A 20704-nucleotide genomic window follows, 5' to 3' on the forward strand; every position below is an offset into this window, starting at 1 on the left:
TGTGAGAGAATGAAAGAAAGATTCACACAACTCATTGTGCTCAAAATGGAAAAAAATGGTTAAGAGGCTGTGTTTGGGAGTGAACTCAAAAACTAGATTACTTTAAAATCATTTATATTCAAACAGCAAATAAAAATGTCATAAACATTTGATATCAATTATTTTGCAACATCCAAAACCAAAGAAGTGATTGGACAAGCCATTTACAGTTGCTGGGAAAGTATGATCGGCTATCATTTAGTTCATCCATTAGTTCAGATTGTTAGCAGGGTCCAAAGTGCCCCAGTCATACAGCATAGAAGCTGGGTTGGGATCAGTGTTTTGTAATTCTCCTTCTCCTGCTAAACTCAGAGTCTTCACTGGAAAATGTATTATACTGCATGAAATGTAATCATAAAATGCAAGATCTTTGGCTATAAATAACATGGAATGATCTGGAAATTCTGCCAGTCTGACTTCAAAGACACAAGGATGCTGGATTATTAGAAGTTTACTGTACAAATCAGTTTGAGCAGCAACAATTACACAGCATCTTTAGAAGGTAAAACCTCACAGAGGTGTGATCAAACATAGTTCTGCAAGCCATTAGGGAGATAAAGGTGTTTGAAGAGTTAGAAAAACATCTTGCAGGTTAAAAGAGCTGTTTGGGTAGCAAGAGACATGAGTATCAATGGCTTGTGACTAAAATCAGGTATGTTTAAAAAATGTGGGGAAATGTACAGATCTTGGGAGGACTGCAGAGTTGGAGGAGATTACAAAGTTAGGGGTGATAGGGGTGCCAAGGGAGGGATTTAAAATAAAGTATGTAAATTATGAAATATTTTTGGAGTTTAGGGAAAAGAGAATAGGATTTGATGGGAATAACAAAATGAGCAGCAAGATTCTGAAGGGTTTAAATTTAGACCACAACAGGTTCAAAACTAGGGAAACTATTGATCTACATCATAAAACACTGATAAGAGGTACTGTTAATATGTAACATAATTGGGACAATAGAGTTACAGATTCACAGCATAGAAACAGCTATTCATCCATACTGACCAGTGGATATCCTTCCCTATTAACTCCATGGTCCAGCACTTGGTCCATATCCCTCAAAGCTCAAGTGGCGTAAGTGTTTTTAAAACACATTTTAGAACACGGAGCATTACAACACAGTACAGGCCCTTCGACCTGCAATGTTGTGCTGACTTCTGTATACTTTCTCCACAACAATCTCCCTCTACCTCACACCGTTAACATTAGCTTTTCTTGCATCCATGTGTCTGACTCTTTTAAATATCCCTATTGTACTAGCCTCCACCACCACGAGCAATACATTCGAGGCACCCACAAATCTCTGTTTAAAAAAAAACTTACCTCTGGGATCTCCCCTGAACTTTCCTCCACTCACTGTAAACAGATGTCCTCTGGTATTTGCTATTGTCGCCCTGGGATGAAGATGATGCTGTTCACTCTATCTGGGCCCTTCATAATCATATATAGCTCTATTAGGGCATCTCTAATCCTTTGACACTCAACCTGTCAACCTTGCTTCACAAGACGTATTCTTCAATCCATGTAGCATCCTGGTAAATCTGTAACCCACCCCCTCTGCAAATGGATCCTTAACTTTCTCATTGGAAGACCACAGTCTGTACAAATTGGAAGGAACGTCTCCTCCTCAGTAATTATCAACACAAGCGCATCCCGTGGATGCGTGCTTAGCCCACTGCTCCTAATTATACACTCATGACTGTGTGGCCAGGCACAATTCCAATGCCATCTAAAAGTTTGCCGATGGCACCACAGTTGTCAGCAGAATCACAACCGGGAATGAGGAAGATAGATCAGCTCGCTGAATGATGTAACGACAACCATCTTGTTCTCAACGTCAGCAAAACCAAGGAAATGATTGTGAACTTCAGAAGCAAGTCAGGGGAACACGACCCAGTCCTCATCGAGGGCTCAGTAGTGGAGAGGGTCAAGAATTTAAATTCCTGGTGTCAACATCTCTGAGGATCTGTCCTGGAGTCTCCAATGATGCAATCACAAAGAAGGCTCACCAGCAGCTATACTTTATGAGGTGTCTGAGGAGATTCATTATGTCACTGAAAACTTTCATAAACGACTACAGGTGTAATGTGGAGAGCTGGTTGCATCACTGCCTGGTATGGAGGCGCCAACTCTCATCACAAGAATAAACTCCAATGGGTTGTTAACTTGGTCTGCGACATTACAGGCACCAGGCTTTGCTCCATGCGGCGGTGATTTAAAAAAGCAGACTTTATCCTCAAAGACCCCCACCACCCAGGCCACGTTCTCTTCACTAACATCGGGGAAAAGGTACAGGAGCCTAAAGATGAGCACTCAGCGGCACAAGGTCAGCTTCTTCCCCACTGCCTTTAGATTCCTGAATAGTCAGTGAACCAAAGACACGGCCTTACTCTTCGTGCACTATTATTTTTATATTTTTTATTTATAGTAATGTTGTAAGATGGTTATAATACAGATCAATTCTGGTTCTGATATCCTCTGCACCCTTTCCAAAACTTTTGCATCTTTCTTGTAATGATGCAACCAAAGTGAATGTAACACACCGAGTGTGGTCTAATCAGAGTTTTATAAAACTGCAACATTATGTCATGGCTCTTGAACTCAATCCCCTGATTAATGAAGGCCAACATGCCATATGCCTTTTTAACTCTGGGTGAAGTTCCCATTCAGATTCCATCTGAACCATGTCCTCTAATTTTATCTACATCTGATATAGGAAACAATTTCCTGCAGTCAATCCTGTCATTCACCTTTACAAAAAATAACATGGTCCTTCTTAATCTTGGATATTATAATTCTGGGGATTTGCTTCTCAGACGCAAGTGCTTATTAACTTGCATCAGGAGAGCATCTTGTATACAGGAGTTCATAAACTCTAAATATATAATACAAGCAAAGGGAGGGTCAAGAAATGATTGATTTATTTTCACTTCCGACCCAATGTGCATCTCACTAATCTTTTCCAAGGCAGATCAGGAAAACATTTGGTAAGGAGAGGCCACAAATGGCACACAACCTCTTGATCAAAATAGCAGTTATAGTTTGACTAATATGCTAACTTTAACTCTATTCTCAACCAATAATTAGCAAATATTTGTCCTTGCAACTGGTGTCAAAAAAGAATTTGATTTAAATCTTGCTCCACTCATGTTGAGAACCAAGAACAAGCCAAAAATTGAGATTAGTAATTTCACAAACAACGTAACAAATAGCTCAATGCCTTTCATTCTGAGAAAAAAAGTTTAATTGCTTGCAATTCAACCACATTTATCTTGAATCTATTTTTAAAATTGAAAACAGTCCTTTCCAAAGCCCTTCTTTTGGTGCTTGTTCATGCTCCTTGCCCCGTCATCTGCCTTCCCCCCTCCGTCCTCAGCCATCTGTCAGTCCCCCCTTGACCCCAGGCCGGATGCCAGGTTATTTTGGGCCCTAGGCTGGGCTGAGCAGTGGTTCAATGCACACTGTACAGGAGGCTCTCAACCAGCTTGTCAGTCAGGTGGAGGTTGGAGGTGACAGGGTAGCCTGGGAGCTTGGCCAAAAAGGCAGCTACTGCCGGCTGCTCAGAGCTGGTGGCCAAGCAGGGCAGAAGGCAGGACACGAGGTGCAGATCTACAAGATGAGTGGGCCATCAGGCGAGGAGCTGAGCACTGGCATCTTTCACCTGCTCGTCGGCCTGCCCTCAAACACCAACCAGCAGCGCAGCGTCATTTGTCACCCCCTCCCCCATCTAACTCCCAATGTGGTAGCAAGGATACAGTGCTGCCAAACCCAGAGTTTACAAAGCACTGCACTAGATCATGCTGATGGCTGTCTTAAATGTACATTTGCTTAGTTAATACTGAGCATTCTTCTCAAACTGAACATCACTCTATTTGGTACAAATTCAATTCTAAAGCATCATGGTAAGCAGAAAATAAAGTTATAAATGTTACCTGCCATGACGACATGCAGTATAAACCATCCCCTCCTCACTGCCCACAACAAAATTGTTGACATCTCCTGTTGGGAAAGCCATGGTAGTAACAGCCACGGGCTTTGACTTGTTGTAGACCAACTCCATATTTTCCTAGATTAAAAAAAAACCCAAAATATTAGCACCTAGCTTTGTTTTTTTCTGAATTTTTCTCATTAGAGTGGATATTCCTGCCTGGGTCCTATTGTTCATATTCACCAACCCCCATTCCCCCAAACTTACCTTCTTGGGTTCCAGGCCAATCTTACTGGACTAAATATTCCAGGTGCCTAGCAGCAGGCCCTTCATCATGGAAAATGCTACTAGTTGTCAAAGAAGGAGTTTCCACCTGTGATGGTCCTTGTACATCATTGTTCTAGGTTTCTGAATGTCTCTGAAATTCTGAACCATTTACAAACAAATAAAAATTATTGCTCATTTTATTGTAAGTAAAGGTTTTGAAAATGAAATGTAACACTGATAGGTGCCATGCTTAGAAGCGTAAATACTCCAAGATCTTGTTCTGTATATGGACTATAAAGAGAGCTGCACTGTGCAATGTGTGGCCAGCAATATCAGTACTTCAGTGCTTGAGAAGGCATCTAAAACATGCTGGCACTAATCACAGTGCCCCGATGGCATAGGGATTACTTAAAGTGGAAAGAAAAAGGTTGAGACCACTGTACTAGATAGTGTGAATCACCAAGGTGGCTGCATGAATCTTTTTCCTCCAGATTCCAGCACATGTCTCTTGTCTCCATGGAAATTTTGCAATTGTTTTCTGACAAGTACCAACTTGAGGAGAATCCCACCTCCCCCAAATAAACCTACTTCTAACAAACAATGTCATGAATCTTGCACTTAAATAAATGTAGAAACATTACAATCAAAACGCTGTGATTTGGATAGTAAAATATTTCCTTTGCTCACTCTCACCTATGCTTGCCTGGTCATTTATCATTAATGCAACAATTTACTTTGTTTAAAAGCAACTCATGTTCAGAAAAAATTTCTGGGACCAAGAGCTACAGAAATCCTTTATTGAAATCGTACAATGCACTGTCAGAATTAATGCACAGCTTGAAATGCATGGGCATCAATTAATTACAACAGGTCTCCTAAAATTAATGTAGCATCTGCAGAATTTACCTATTAATATTTTGTTCCTCTTTTTGTGATCACCCAATTATTACACATGACCGCAATATGTTCAGAATATAGGTGCAAGAGTCGGCCATTAAGTCCTTCGAGTCTGCGCTACCATTCAATAGGATCACATGACCTCAGTAGCTCTATGCCTTGATTCCTTCAGCAAAGAGGGGTAGATCCAACTCCCTTTTGAATATATCTAATAAACTGGCCTTAACAACACCGTGGCAGGGAATTCTATAAGATCACATCTCTTAGTGAAACTTCTCATTTCAGATCTAAATGGTTTACCCCTTTTTTCCCCCCATTTTCTCAACATTAGGAACATCCTGCTTTCATCTAGCCCAGTCAGAATTTTGTGCGTCTCAATGAGAGGAGATCTTATACTTCTAAATTCCATTCAACATAATTCTCTTCTATCCATTCTTTATCCAAATGCCAGTCTTGCCTTCCAGGACACTGTCTGGTGAATCTTTACTGCACTTTCTCAATAGGAAGAATACACTGAACAGTTGATAAATATTTTCAACGGCATTGGGATTAATGAGGTGATATCCAACTCAAGGAAGCCAATCTGCCAAAATATGCATCCTCATGGCAGCATCTACAACACACCCCAAAAAGGTAGCTCTTATTCTTGAACTAAAGGATCAGATTTCATTCATTAGAAGTAAAAACATGTTGTTGCAGAAACTAAGCAGGTCAAAACGTGTACTTTATATAGCAAAGATAAAAATCATAACAATCGTTTCAGGCTTGAGCCCTTCAAGCAAAATATAGGGCTACCTTGATGAAGGGCTCAGGCCCAAAACGTTGGTTATGTACCTTTATCTTTGTTATATTTGGAAGACTACACAAAAGAGTCTGGAAAAACAACCAACTGAAAAACCTCACAAAGATAAGCGTATACAGAGCCGTTGTCATACCCACACTCCTGTTCGGCTCCGAATCATGGGTCCTCTACCGGCACCACCTACGGCTCCTAGAACGCTTCCACCAGCGTTGTCTCCGCTCCATCCTCAACATCCATTGGAGCGCTCACACCCCTAACGTCGAAGTACTCGAGATGGCAGAGGTCGACAGCATCGAGTCCACGCTGCTGAAGATCCAGCTGCGCTGGATGGGTCACGTCTCCAGAATGGAGGACCATCGCCTTCCCAAGATCGTGTTATATGGCGAGCTCTCCACTGGCCACCGTGACAGAGGTGCACCAAAGAAAAGGTACAAGGACTGCCTAAAGAAATCTCTTGGTGCCTGCCACATTGACCACCGCCAGTGGGCTGATATCGCCTCAAACCGTGCATCTTGGCGCCTCACAGTTTGGCGGGCAGCAACCTCCTTTGAAGAAGACCGCAGAGCCCACCTCACTGACAAAAGGCAAAGGAGGAAAAACCCAACACCCAACCCCAACCAACCAATTTTCCCCTGCAGCCGCTGCAACCGTGTCTGCCTGTCCCGCATCGGACTTGTCAGCCACAAACGAGCCTGCAGCTGACGTGGACTTTTACCCCCTCCATAAATCTTCATCCGCGAAGCCAAGCCAAGCCAATAAAGTACACTGTTTGTTATTCTGAGTTTCTCCGTCATTGTGTTTTTACTTCAATCACTGCATCTGCAGACTTTTGTGATTTACTTCATTCATCCAAATCCTAGTGTTAGTGAAAAGCAAGTAATGAAAAAGGTACAGATATGATCCACATTCACATCTCATATGTCAAGCTGGAAAGGATGCAAAGAAGATTTACGAGGATGTTGCCAAGACTTGGGGCTTGAGCTAGAGGTTGAGCAGGCTTGGAATGCAAGAGGATGAGGATGATCTCGGAGCTGTACAAAACCATGAGAGGAAACAGATCGGTGAATGAAATCTGATCCTTTAGTTCAAGAATAAGAGCTACCTTTTTGGGGTGTGTTGTAGATGCTGCCATGAGGATGCATATTTTGGCAGATTGGCTTCCTTGAGTTAGATATCACTTCATTAATCCCAATGCCGTTGAAAATATTTATCAACTGTTCAGTGTATTCTTCCTATTGAGAGAGTTGTTTGCCCAGAGTAGGGGAAATCGGTAATCCAAGTTCAATTTTATTGGCAGAGTACATACATCATATACAACCCTGAGATTCTTTTTCCTGAAGGCCCAGCAGAATTTCTACTCATTGGTTGTGCAAAAAAATGTACTCAACTGATCAAATGGAGAAATGTAAACAAAGAAATAAAAGTAAACAAACTACAGAAAATAAATATTCCATAATAAACCATGAGCAAAGCAAGAGTCCTTAAATTAGTTTCTGATTGTATTTGTTGTTTCAAAATTCCTGACCCTTGTACTCTGTAATGACAGAGAATGTCCTGGGTGCTGTGGATCCTTGATGATCGCTGCTGCTTTCCAACAAGTGTTCCATGTAGATTTCCTTGATTGGGGGAGTGGGGGCAGGGGGGGAAAGAGTTTTGCCTTTGATGCACTAGGCTGCGTCCACTGCCTTTGCAGGGCTTTCCACTTAGAGATATTTTTGTCGGCATATCATGTCTTCACCACAACAAATCTGTAGATGTTTTCCAAGGTTTTCCATGTCATACAAAACCTCTCCAAACTCCTGAGGAAGTAGAGGCGCTAACATGCTTTCTTCACAATGATATTCATGTGTTGGGTCCAAGAAAGGTCCTCTGAAATAGTGACTCCCAGGAATTTACATTTGCTCACCCTCTCCTCCTCTGATCCCCCAATCATCACTGAATCATATACCTTTGGTTTTCCTTCCTAAAGTCCACAATCAGCTCCTTGGTTTTGGTGACATTGAACATGAGGTTATAGTTAGTACACCATTCAGCCAAAATTTCAATCTCCCTCCTGTTTGCTGACTCATCGCCATTTTTATATAACCCATAGTATTGTCACTGACATGGTCTTTGCCCTCAGACAGCTCCAAGAAAAGTGTAGAGAACAAAACAAAGGACTCTACATCACCTTTGTTGACCTCACCAAAGCCTTCGACACCGTGAGCAGGAAAGGGCTTTGGCAAATACTAGAGCGCATCGGATGTCCCCCAAAGTTCCTCAACATGATTATCCAACTGCACGAAAACCAACAAGGTCGGGTCAGATACAGCAATGAGCTCTCTGAACCCTTCTCCATTAACAATGGCGTGAAGCAAGGCTGTGTTCTCGCACCAACCCTCTTTTCAATCTTCTTCAGCATGATGCTGAACCAAGCCATGAAAGACCCCAACAATGAAGACGCTGTTTACATCCGGTACCGCACGGATGGCAGTCTCTTCAATCTGAGGCGCCTGCAAGCTCACACCAAGACACAAGAGAAACTTGTCCGTGAACTACTCTTTGCAGATGATGCCGCTTTAGTTGCCCATTCAGAGCCAGCTCTTCAGCGCTTGACGTCCTGCTTTGCGGAAACTGCCAAAATGTTTGGCCTGGAAGTCAGCCTGAAGAAAACTGAGGTCCTCCATCAGCCAGCTCCCCACCATGACTACCAGCCCCCCCACATCTCCATCGGGCACACAAAACTCAAAACGGTCAACCAGTTTACCTATCTCGGCTGCACCATTTCATCAGATGCAAGGATCGACAATGAGATAGACAACAGACTCGCCAAGGCAAATAGCGCCTTTGGAAGACTACACAAAAGAGTCTGGAAAAACAACCAACTGAAAAACCTCACAAAGATAAGCGTATACAGAGCCGTTGTCATACCCACACTCCTGTTCGTCTCCGAATCATGGGTCCTCTACCGGCACCACCTACGGCTCCTAGAACGCTTCCACCAGCGTTGTCTCCGCTCCATCCTCAACATCCATTGGAGCGCTCACACCCCTAACGTCGAGGTACTCGAGATGGCAGAGGTCGACAGCATCGAGTCCACGCTGCTGAAGATCCAGCTGCGCTGGATGGGTCACGTCTCCAGAATGGAGGACCATCGCCTTCCCAAGATCGTATTATATGGCGAGCTCTCCACTGGCCACCGTGACAGAGGTGCACCAAAGAAAAGGTACAAGGACTGCCTAAAGAAATCTCTTGGTGCCTGCCACATTGACCACCGCCAGTGGGCTGATAACGCCTCAAACCGTGCATCTTGGCGCCTCACAGTTTGGCGGGCAGCAGCCTCCTTTGAAGAAGACCGCAGAGCCCACCTCACTGACAAAAGGCAAAGGAGGAAAAACCCAACACCCAACCCCAACCAACCAATTTTCCCTTGCAACCGCTGCAATCGTGTCTGCCTGTCCCGCATCGGACTGGTCAGCCACAAACGAGCCTGCAGCTGACGTGGACTTTTTACCCCCTCCATAAATCCTCGTCCGCGAAGCCAAGCCAAAGAAAGAGAATAGTATTGTCAGCAAATTTGTAGATGGTGTTATTGTACCGAGCCACACAGTCATAGGTATAAAGTGACTAGAGCACACATGTCAAACTCAGGCCCGCGGGCGTGGTATAATTATATTTGGCCCGCAAGATCATATCAAATATGTATTAGAGCTGGCCCGCTGGCCGCCGTGCCAGTATAGCGCATGCACATCTAATACTACAAATCCCAGAATGCTTTGCAAATGCATTGGCGCCGGTCTGTCAGCCCGCTAATCACCCCCACCTCCTCTCTTTACTTTCATTAGCATCTGCGACCTGTCGCCCAACTCACATGTAATAAACCCCTTACGAAAAATGGCCAAACGAAAGATAGAAAACAGGACCTTTCAAGACAGGTGGGAGGGAGACTATATGTTCATCATTTTAAAAGACAAACCTGTTTGTCATTGAAGCAAGTTGTTATTTTTTTGACTTGTTGGCTTGTGAAAAAAATACATTTAAAAGGAGCTTAAAGGCTATAGAGAAATATTATTTATTGAATATTTTATTTCTCATTTGTTAATGCTTCTTCTGGAAAGAGTTTAACCAAAACTATTATTAAACATTTATTTTAATAAGAAAAAGTTTAATATTACATATGTTGAAAGAAGAGAAAACATGCAGATGTTGTTGAAAATTTTCAATAAATATTTAGTTTGGCCCACGACTTAGTCCAAGTTTTTAATTTTGGCCCTCTGTGAATTTGAGTTTGACACCCCTGGACTAGAGCAAGGGGCTAAGAACACAGCTCTGTGGTGCTCTGATACTAATGGAGATTGTGGAGACATTCTTAACCAGGCTCACTGATTGTAGTCTGGAGGTGAGGAAATCCACGATGTAATTGATACTTCGATGAAGGGCTTAAGCCCAAAATGTTGGTTATGTATCTTTATCTTTGTTATATAAACTACACTGATTAACCTGCTGAGTTTCTTCAGCATTGTGCTTTTACCAGGATCCAATTAAACAGTGGAGTACTGAATCCCAGGTCTTGAAGTTTGCTGCTCAGTTTTGAGGAAGATGATGGTGTTGAATTCCAAACTGCAGTCGATAAAGAGCATCCTGATGTATGCGTCTTTGCTGTCCAGGAGTTCCAGGGCTTTGTATAGAGCCAATGAGATGGTAGCAGTCGTAGACATGTTGCTGTGGTAGGCAAATTGGAACAGATCCATGTCGCCGCTCAGACAGGAGCTAATATACTCTGACACCAGCTTCTCAAAGCATCATCACCATGGAAGTGAGTGCCACTTTCGGTAGTCATTTAGGCAGGTTACTGTACCTCTCTCATGCACAGGAATGATTAAGGCCTGTTTGAAACACACCCTGCCGAAGTGAGATGTTGAAGATATCAGTGAATATATTGACAAGTTGGTCAGCAAAGGCTTTCAGTACTCAACCAGGTACCCTGACCAAACCAGATGTTTTCCTTGGATTCATTCTTGTGAAGGCAGCTCACGTCATCCTTGGATACAGACAGTAGAGGGTCATCGGGGCCATTGAGTGCTCAGTGGTTCTTCCTTGTTCTGGTGGTCAAATCTAGCATAGAAGGATGAAGTTCAAATCAGAGGAGAAGGGTTTAAGTTGAAGGGGGAAAGATTTGACAGGAATCTGAAGAGTAACCTTTATAAATTTAGATACAGAGAATAGTGGATGCATGGAATTTATTTTCAGGTGTTTATCTTAGTTTGAGCCAGATTAAGTTTGAAGTTGTACTGTATGTTTTACTTAAAAATACAGGGATTGACCTTCAGCAGAATGTCATCAATCCCGTTGAAAGGGTATTTGACAGAGGAAGCAGCTCGGGAAGAGAGTGACAGCGTGACTCAGGCAGGTGAATGGGGAGAGGCTGACAGCACAACTCGGGCAGGCGAATGGGGAAGAGCAGCTCAGGCGTGCGAGCGGAGAGAGACCGACAGCACGGGGCTCGGGCGGGCAAGCGAGCGGGGAGAGGCTCAAGCAGGCAAATGGGGAAAGAGCTGTCTATCTTTATCTCACTATATTTACCTCCCTCCCAATGCAATGCAGCCGCAACCCCTCCCTCCACAATTACTTAAAAGTACCACTGTTTTAATATTATTCCGTTATCCATAAAATTCCAAAATCCAAAAAGTCTCTGGTCCCAAGGATTTTGGATAAAAGATTAAGCACCTGTATAACTTTGAAGAAGTTCAAAGTTTAGATTTATTTTCAGAGCACATACGTGACATCACATACATCTGAGATTAAAATACAAGGATAGGATGGGCTTAGAGGGAGATGGGCCAAACAAAGGCTGGTGGGATTTGTGTGGGTGGGGCATTTTGGTCAATGTGGGCAAGTTGGGCTGAAGGGTCTGCTTACATGCTGAACGACATTGTGACTCTATTTTAAACGGCAGGGTTGCATGAAACAATCATGCTGGTGGAAACCAAGAATGTAGAAGCCATAATAGCATTTTTACAGATGCACTTTCACACTCAAATTATCCAATTCAGTTTGAGTTAAATCTTGTTGCATGTTGTTTGCAAATGAGCACATGGGTTCAGCTATGTTATGCAATGAAAATTTGAATAATTTTTAGTTCAAGAAAAACAAGAACACAACACATAGAAACTGCTTAAAAGTCAAGCTATTCTCCCTATTGTAAGAATTTGATTTGAAAAATATTCCACAAGAATTTTGCCCATCTGCTGCACATACTTTAGATCTTTCTCAACTGTCAGCACATGCTAGTCTACGTCCTTAACATCTTTACAGCACACAACTATTTTTCACTGGAGGAATTATACATCTTTCTCATGTGGGCTTACATACAAAGGGAGGGTTGGGAATGATGGTGCTCAGGAGCACCAATTTTAAACAGCTGAGCTACATTTGCTTGGCTGACTATTCCCTGTCCTATTCCAGGTTTTTCAACTTCATTTAGTTTCACTTCTATTTCTCCAAGTTGACTTTCCTCAAAGTCATCCTCTTTCTGCTCTCCTGCTCCTATTCCCATTAAACCACAAATGATTCAGCCTCACTACAGAGCTCCCATGTTATTCAAGATTGAGAATTGATTCCTCTTTCATATATAGTTCAAAGCTACCACTGCATCTTTTTTTTTAAAAATGACTCATCTGGACTGGCTAGCTAATGCAAAATGGGCAGACATTTCTGGAGTATCATTTCGTGGGACGTATCCCAGAAAATCATAGTAATTTCTGGCGGAGATGACACTGCTCAGGTATACGTAGTTACTTGTGGAGGCTGTTTATAGGATGTAACTTCTACCAAGCAACAATGAAGTAAATTGGCTCAAAAATTCTCCTTTGCAAATTGCTGCCTAAATATGTATTCATCATTCTTGTTTAAAATGGAATAATTACTCTTGCCAGCTTTAAATTACCTGAAAGGCAACCAAAACTGATTTCAAAACATTCGAGGCCACAGTTAATCACTCCAACATCCTCTACTGACTGGTTTCTGTCACCCTGTGATTCAGAAAGTCTTCACATGAAGTCTTCTTACATATTCAAATGGAGTCAGATAATCTCATGCAAATGGCTGAAAACTCATCCCACCTTAGCATTCTTCTTTGGCTTGGCTTCGCGGACGAAGATTTATGGAGGGGGTAAAAAGTCCACGTCAGCTGCAGGCTCGTTTGTGGCTGACCAGTCCGATGCGGGACAGGCAGACACGATTGCAGCGGTTGCAAGGGAAAATTGGTTGGTTGGGGTTGGGTGTTGGGTTTTTCCTCCTTTGCCTTTTGTCAGAGAGGTGGGCTCTGCGGTCTTCTTCAAAGGAGGCTGCTGCCCGCCAAACTGTGAGGCGCCAAGATGCACGGGGATGAACAGGAGTGTGGGTATGACAACGGCTCTGTATACGCTTATCTTTGTGAGGTTTTTCAGTTGGTTGTTTTTCCAGACTCTTTTGTGTAGTCTTCCAAAGGCGCTATTTGCCTTGGCGAGTCTGTTGTCTATCTCATTGTCGATCCTTGCATCTGATGAAATGGTGCAGCCGAGATAGGTAAACTGGTTGACCGTTTTGAGTTTTGTGTGCCCGATGGAGATGTGGGGGGGCTGGTAGTCATGGTGGGGAGCTGGCTGATGGAGGACCTCAGTTTTCTTCAGGCTGACTTCCAGGCCAAACATTTTGGCAGTTTCCGCAAAGCAGGACGTCAAGCGCTGAAGAGCTGGCTCTGAATGGGCAACTAAAGCGGCATCATCTGCAAAGAGTAGTTCACGGACAAGTTTCTCTTGTGTCTTGGTGTGAGCTTGCAGGCGCCTCAGATTGAAGAGACTGCCATCCGTGCGGTACCGGATGTAAACAGCGTCTTCATTGTTGGGGTCTTTCATGGCTTGGTTCAGCATCATGCTGAAGAAGATTGAAAAGAGGGTTGGTGCGAGAACACAGCCTTGCTTCATGCCATTGTTAATGGAGAAGGGTTCAGAGAGCTCATTGCTGTATCTGACCCGACCTTGTTGGTTTTCGTGCAGTTGGATAATCATGTTGAGGAACTTTGGGGGACATCCGATGCGCTCTAGTATTTGCCAAAGCCCTTTCCTGCTCACGGTGTCGAAGGCTTTGGTGAGGTCAACAAAGGTGATGTAGAGTCCTTTGTTTTGTTCTCTGCACTTTTCTTGGAGCTGTCTGAGGGCAAAGACCATGTCAGTGGTTCCTCTGTTTGCGCGGAAGCCGCACTGTGATTCTGGGAGAATATTCTCAGCGACACTAGGTATTATTCTATTTAGTAGAATCCTAGCGAAGATTTTGCCTGCAATGGAGAGCAACGTGATTCCCCTGTAGTTTGAGCAGTCTGATTTCTCGCCTTTGTTTTTGTACAGGGTGATGATGGTGGCATCACGAAGATCCTGAGGCAGTTTACCTTGGTCCCAACAAAGCTTGAAAAACTCATGCAGTTTGGCATGCAGAGTTTTGCCGCCAGCCTTCCAGACTTCTGGGGGGATTCCATCCATACCTGCTGCTTTGCCACTTTTCAGTTGTTTGATTGCCTTATATGTCTCATCCAGGGTGGGAACCTCATCCAGCTCTAGCCTTAGGGGCTGTTGAGGGAGCTGGCAAACCTCAAAGCAAAGCTCGACGTTGCAACCCGCCTCACGGACCCGTCCCCTGAAACCCTCTGGGATCAGTTGAAGACTACCATACTGCAATCCACTGAAGAGGTACTGGGCTTCTCCTCCAGGAAAAACAAGGACTGGTTTGACGAAAACAGCCAGGAAATCCAGGAGCTGCTGGCAAAGAAGCGAGCTGCCCACCAGGCTCACCTTACAAAGCCGTCCTGTCCAGAGAAGAAACAAGCCTTCCGTCGCGCATGCAGCCATCTTCAGCGCAAACTCCGGGAGATCCAAAATGAGTGGTGGACTAGCCTCGCCAAACGAACACAGCTCAGCGCGGACATTGGCGACTTCAGGGGTTTCTACGAGGCTCTAAAGGCTGTGTACGGCCCCTCACCCCAAGTCCAAAGCCCGCTGCGCAGCTCAGACGGCAAAGTCCTCCTCAGCGACAAGATCTCCATCCTCAACCGATGGTCAGAACACTTCCAATCTCTTTTCAGTACCTTAGCATTACAATGAATATAAAAGCCATTTTCACACCATCAAGTACATGTTGGTTGAACTGGCCAATTTTGCAGGTAGTCTGGTGATGTGAAACGTCCCAATGGAGCAGGGCTAGTAAAAATCAACCAGGCTCTGACTCTTGGTGGGGGCAAGTATCAGAGCCTGGCTGAGTTCATCATTCGTTAATTGCGCTGTGAAATATAACTGTGCAGTCGATAGGGCTATCAGGGTGCGGCCAGCCACGCTGTGAAATATTACTCTGCTGTCTCCGGGCCTGTCAGAGCCCAGCTAGCGGTAATGCCAGAGTGCGGCCACCAGTGAAGTATTACCATGCAGTCGGCAGGGCTGTCAGAGTGCCGTATGTAATACGTCAGTCGCGATGTCACTACTGGAGCCGGGACCCCCCTTAAAATCCAGGGTTCCCGATGAACCAAGTAAATCATGGTGCAGTGGTAAAGGCTCCCTGGGTACAGCATGTCCAGTAAGTTTACTTGTTTCCTAGACGGGCTGGTGGTGTGAAAGTGGATAAAGAATCTGTTGCTGTTCCAAAGCATTTCTTGTGCCTGTAACAAAGCTGTGAAATTCTTAATTCTATCAAGTCCATTTTAAAATGCATTAACTTCCATCTAATTGGTTTGACTTATAGCTAGGTGGGCATTGTTGCTCAGATGGAAGGACATGACTCCACTTAATCAAGCTCAACGGTTATATGATGTCATATCATGTTTAAATTTACAGAAGATTAGATACTCAATTTCTGATTTTAATTCAAATTTTCAAACACTGTGGCAACCCTTGTTGAATTACTTTCATACTCCTTGATTTGTTATGAACGTAGAACTGTTGATTAATGAGGTAATGTATTACTGATAAGAATTCTGCCTTTTTTGGGCCAGCTTCTTTCTTAATATACAAATACAACTCTGATTATCCAAAAATCGAATTATACAAAATCCTCAGTTATCTGACATTTTTTTGGACCCAGAAGTGACGTCTGTTTGGCTCCAAAAAAATTTTTTGGATAATTGAGGATTTCAGAAAAATCAGAAATCATAATTTATCTGAAAAATTTCAAAGCTGAAATGACATTATTTCGCCTCCGAAAAATTTTGGGTAAATCAGAAATCATCAGTTATCTCAAATTTTGGAAAAAAAAATTTGGAATTTTGGAAAAAACTGTGAGTAGAATTTTGTGTTCTGGTGTTGGATTACAAGTGTTTGTTACAAGTGATTCGCTGTTGCTACTGGGTTGTTTTTAAAAAATGACCAGTTCTCTGAAAATATCATTTATCTAAAATAGGCCTGGTCCCAACCATTTCAGATATTCAGATTTGTACTGTAATATAATCTGATTAAAATGTGGGATTCCTTGGATGAAATTATATGTTTTAAATTTAATGTATCTTTTTGACTTTTAACATCGGAGTAGGTATTCTATTTTTGGATGTGAAATTTTCTATGTTAATAAAAATATTGAAAAAAATTTGTTTAAAGTTCAGACAAAAATTGAAGTGGTTAGGAAATAGGGATAGAGGAAAAAAATCTTCACTTATTATACAACTACCAATTGTGATAGAAAAAAACAGAACACTCTGGTTGAATGTTACAAATGCTTTTCAGCCGATACCCTGTGTACTATTTAATGATTGACAAGGGAAAATTGGGCTGAATAATAGTTCTGAATGGACTAGATGGGCTGTGGTTGGCATGGATTTACCTGCAGTAGTGCATCTGGCTCCTCACACTTCTGTGGACCAGTACTTTGCTGCAGGTCAACCTTACCACCTGACGCTCCCCTTAGTTCCCAAAAATGCCTCTTTCAACTATGACTGATCATGAACTTGTAAATCCACCTCTCATTCTTCTAAATTCATGAGTACAGGCCATAGTTACTTATGTTCTTTTCAATTAACTACGCCTATATTCTAAGAGTTAACATAGGAAGTAGGAACAGGAGTAGGCCAAAAATGGCCCATCGAGCCTGCTCCACCATTCAATAAGATCATGGCTGATCCAATTTATGACCCAACTCCACCTACCTGCTTTCTCTCCATATCCCCTAATTCCTCTATCATGTAAAAATTTATCTAACCGAATTTTAAATATGTTTAATGAGGCAGCCTCAACCACTTCCCTGGTTAGAGAATTCCAAACATTCACTACTCTCTGAGAAAAACTATTTTTCCTCATCTCTGTCCTAAATCTACTCATCCCGAATCTTGAGACTGTGTCCTCTCGTTTTAGTTTCCCCGGCCAGCTCAAAAACCCTTCCTACATCTATCCTATCCATACTCTTCATAATCCTATATGTTTCTATAAGATCTCCTCTCATTCTTCTGAACTCGAGCGAATACAATCCTAGATGATTTAATCTTTCATCATAAGTCAACCCCTTCATCCCAGGGATCAACCTAGTAAACCTCCTCTGGACCGTCTCCAAAACCAGTATATCCTTCCTCAAATATGGAGACCAGAAATGGACACAGTACTCCAGGTGCGGTCTCACCAGTACCTTATACAGTTGCAACATTACCTCCCTACTCCTGAATTCAATTCCTCTAGCGATGAAGGCCAACATTCCATTTGCCTTCTTAATAACCTGCTGCACCTGCAACCTAACTTTTTGCGATTCATGCACAAGCACTCCCAAGTCCTTCTGCACAACAGTATGCTGTAGTTTTTCACCCTTTAAATAATATTCAGCTCTTTTATTTTTCTTGCCAAAGTGGATAACCTCACACTAACATTGTACTCTATCTGCCAAACCTTTGCCCACTCATCCAGCTTAACTATATCCCTCTACAGACTTTCCACATCCTCATTACAATTTGCTCTTCCACTCAATTTGGTGTCATCCGCAAAATTGGCTACACCACATTTTTGTCCCCTCCTCCAAGTCATCAATGTAAATGATGAACAGTTGTGGGCCTAACACTGACCCCTGCGGCACCCCACTTACCACTCTCTGCCAACCTGAAAAACTCCCATTTATCCCAACTCTCTGCCTCCTGTCAGACAACCAATTTTCAATCCAGGCCAATATACTTCCCCGGACTCCACTTTCCTGTAACTTACTGATAAGTCTCTTGTGCGGCACCTTATCAAACACTTTCTGGAAATCCAAATATACAACATCAACCTGTTCCCCTCTATCCACCGCACCCACTATGTCCTCAAAGAATCCTAACAAGGTGAATCTGTTACAATTCTCATTAATTCCAAGATAAATATGGAGACTATAATTCCACATTCTTCCAGTTGAGAATTCAGCAAGTTTGGGCGATCTAAGCTTGAACTAGTTCTAGCCAACCATTTCAATTCCACTCACCGTTCCAATACTAATATGTCTGTTCTTGGCCTCATTCATTGACAAGGTGAGGCTAAACTTGAGGAACAACACATTGTATTCTCCCTGGACAGCCTTTATCTAACAGCATGAATGTGATTTTTCTAATTTGTGGTAACCCCCACCATCACCTCCATCTGGTTCAACTGTTCCTATCTTTTCTTTACCTACTGAATTTTCTCTAATTTCCATCCCCCCCCCACCCCTTCCCAAATGGATTTTCTTTTTTCCAGTCTCTCTAACTCGCCCACCTTTTGTCCAAATCCCTATCACTTTCTGGCTCCTCCTCAGATTATTTCCCCCTTCATATCACCCACTTTTTACTTTAATCTTGATAAAAGGTCCTGACCCAAAATGTTGACTGACCATTTCTATCCATGGATGCTACCTGACCTGCTTTGCTGAGAATTCAGACACTATTCATTTTCCAGTCTCCTTGTAATAATGCCCGATTGTCATGTTCACTCAGGTTACAATATCAAGATAATTACCCTTGACATTCTGCATTGTGATTAGGTGCATAGTTCCTCAGATCTTCTCAACACAACTCCCATCACCAGTTATGTTGTTGGTTCCCATGTGGCCCATGACAATTAAATCCTTTCACTCCCAATCAATGATTTTTTCTCAGCACCAAATATTCTCAATATATAACAATTACAACATGGAAGCAGGCATTTTGGCCCTTCTAGTCCACACCGAACTAAGCACTCTCCTCTAGTCCCACCTACCTGCACCTTGCCCATAACCTTACATTCCCCTCCCATCCATATACCTATCCAATTTTTTCCTTAAATGACAAAATGGACCCTGCCGCCACTACTTCTCCCAGAAGCTCATTCCATACAGCCATTGCTCTCTGAGTAAAGAAGTTCCCCATCATGTTACTTTTAAACTTTTGCCCCTTAACTCTTAACTCATGACCTCTTGTTTCAATCTCTCCTACTCTCAATGGAAAAAGCCTATCCATATCAACTCTATCTATCCCTCTCATAATCTTAAATACATCTATCAAATCCACTCTCAACCTTTTATGCTCCAAAGAATAAAAACCTAATTTGTTCAATCTTTCTTTGTAATCTACATTCTGAAACCACCGATAACATTTTTGTAAATCTTCTCTGTAGTCTCTCTACCTTGTTGATATCCTTCCTATATTTTGGTGACCAGAACTGCACACAATACTCTAAATTTGGCTTACCAATGCCTTGAACAGTCTCAACATCACTTCCCAACTCCTGTATTCTATGCTTTGATTTATAAAGGCCAGCATATTAAAAGCCTTCTTCACCACCCTATCCACATGAGATTCTACCTTCAGGGAATGATGCACCATTATTCCTAGATCTTTCTGCTCCAATGCATTCCTCAATGCCCTCCCATTTACTACGCATGTCCTGTTTTGATTATTCCTACCAAAATGAAGCACTTCACACATCAGCATTAAACTCCATCTGCCATCTTTCAGCCCACTCTTCTAAACAGTACAAATCCTCCTGTAATCTTTGAAAACCTTCTTCATTATCCACAATTCCACCTATTTTAGTATTATCTGCATATTTAATAATCCAATTTACCACCCCATCATCCAGATAATTAATGTATATGACAAAAAGCAAAGGACCCAATACAGATCCCTGAGGCACACCGCTTGTCACCAGCCTCCAGCCTGACAATCAGTTATCAGAACCTTCCTAACTAACCTTCCATGTGGATCCTTATCAAAGGCAATCCTGGGAATGGGCAAGAAACCCTTGACTGTGACTGCAGAGAACACTTCCTTTTCTTCTGTCTATACCTTTACAGGCTGAATAGTTTCCTGCATGATTGGTTTACAGCTGTGGTTGGCATGGATTTACCTGCAGTAGTGCATCTGGCTCCTCACACTTCCAAATCTAGATCACTACCTAACACAAGATCTTGATTGCCTCTTGGCTTGAATGGTTGACACATCTTTCAAGCTCCTTAAAGTCTACAAGTTGGACTCCAGCTCAATATCTTCAAGCCAAACTTCCTCTAGATACAAATATTCATTAAGAGGTCATCCAACTGGTCCTCCTACTTGACACATTCTCTACATCACCTTCCCAGCATTAACTGACTGATTTATTTGCTTGATATTTAGCAATTTTACCTTGTTTATTTATTAAAATGTTGTGCAACTTGCATTTCACTGTTGTAACCCTGAAGACGGTTTATGCAATATGAATCTCTGCAGTGCTTGTGTGGTCTGTTCTGACCTTTGTCATGCCAGCTTAGTGCATTCCTGAAACCTCATTGTATTAGCAAGATGTGTTCTCTGAACTCAACAGCCTGTAGACAATGATTGA

The 20704-nt window shown here is 42.6% G+C and overlaps 1 protein-coding gene across 4 annotated transcripts in view; it reads right to left on the reverse strand.

Moving 5' to 3' along the window:
- Window positions 1-20704, reverse strand: part of LOC138751430 (cytoplasmic dynein 1 intermediate chain 1) — a 245354-nt gene that overhangs the window by 28425 nt on the left and 196225 nt on the right. For all 4 annotated transcript variants that reach the window (XM_069913678.1, XM_069913677.1, XM_069913679.1 and 1 more), the window contains exon 13: window positions 3969-4102. In XM_069913678.1, the coding sequence (XP_069769779.1) occupies window positions 3969-4102 (134 nt within the window). The remainder of the gene's footprint in view (window positions 1-3968; window positions 4103-20704) is intronic.

Source organism: Narcine bancroftii, chromosome 1 (genome assembly GCF_036971445.1).
Source record: "Narcine bancroftii isolate sNarBan1 chromosome 1, sNarBan1.hap1, whole genome shotgun sequence".
Classification (NCBI taxonomy): Eukaryota; Metazoa; Chordata; class Chondrichthyes; order Torpediniformes; family Narcinidae; genus Narcine; species Narcine bancroftii.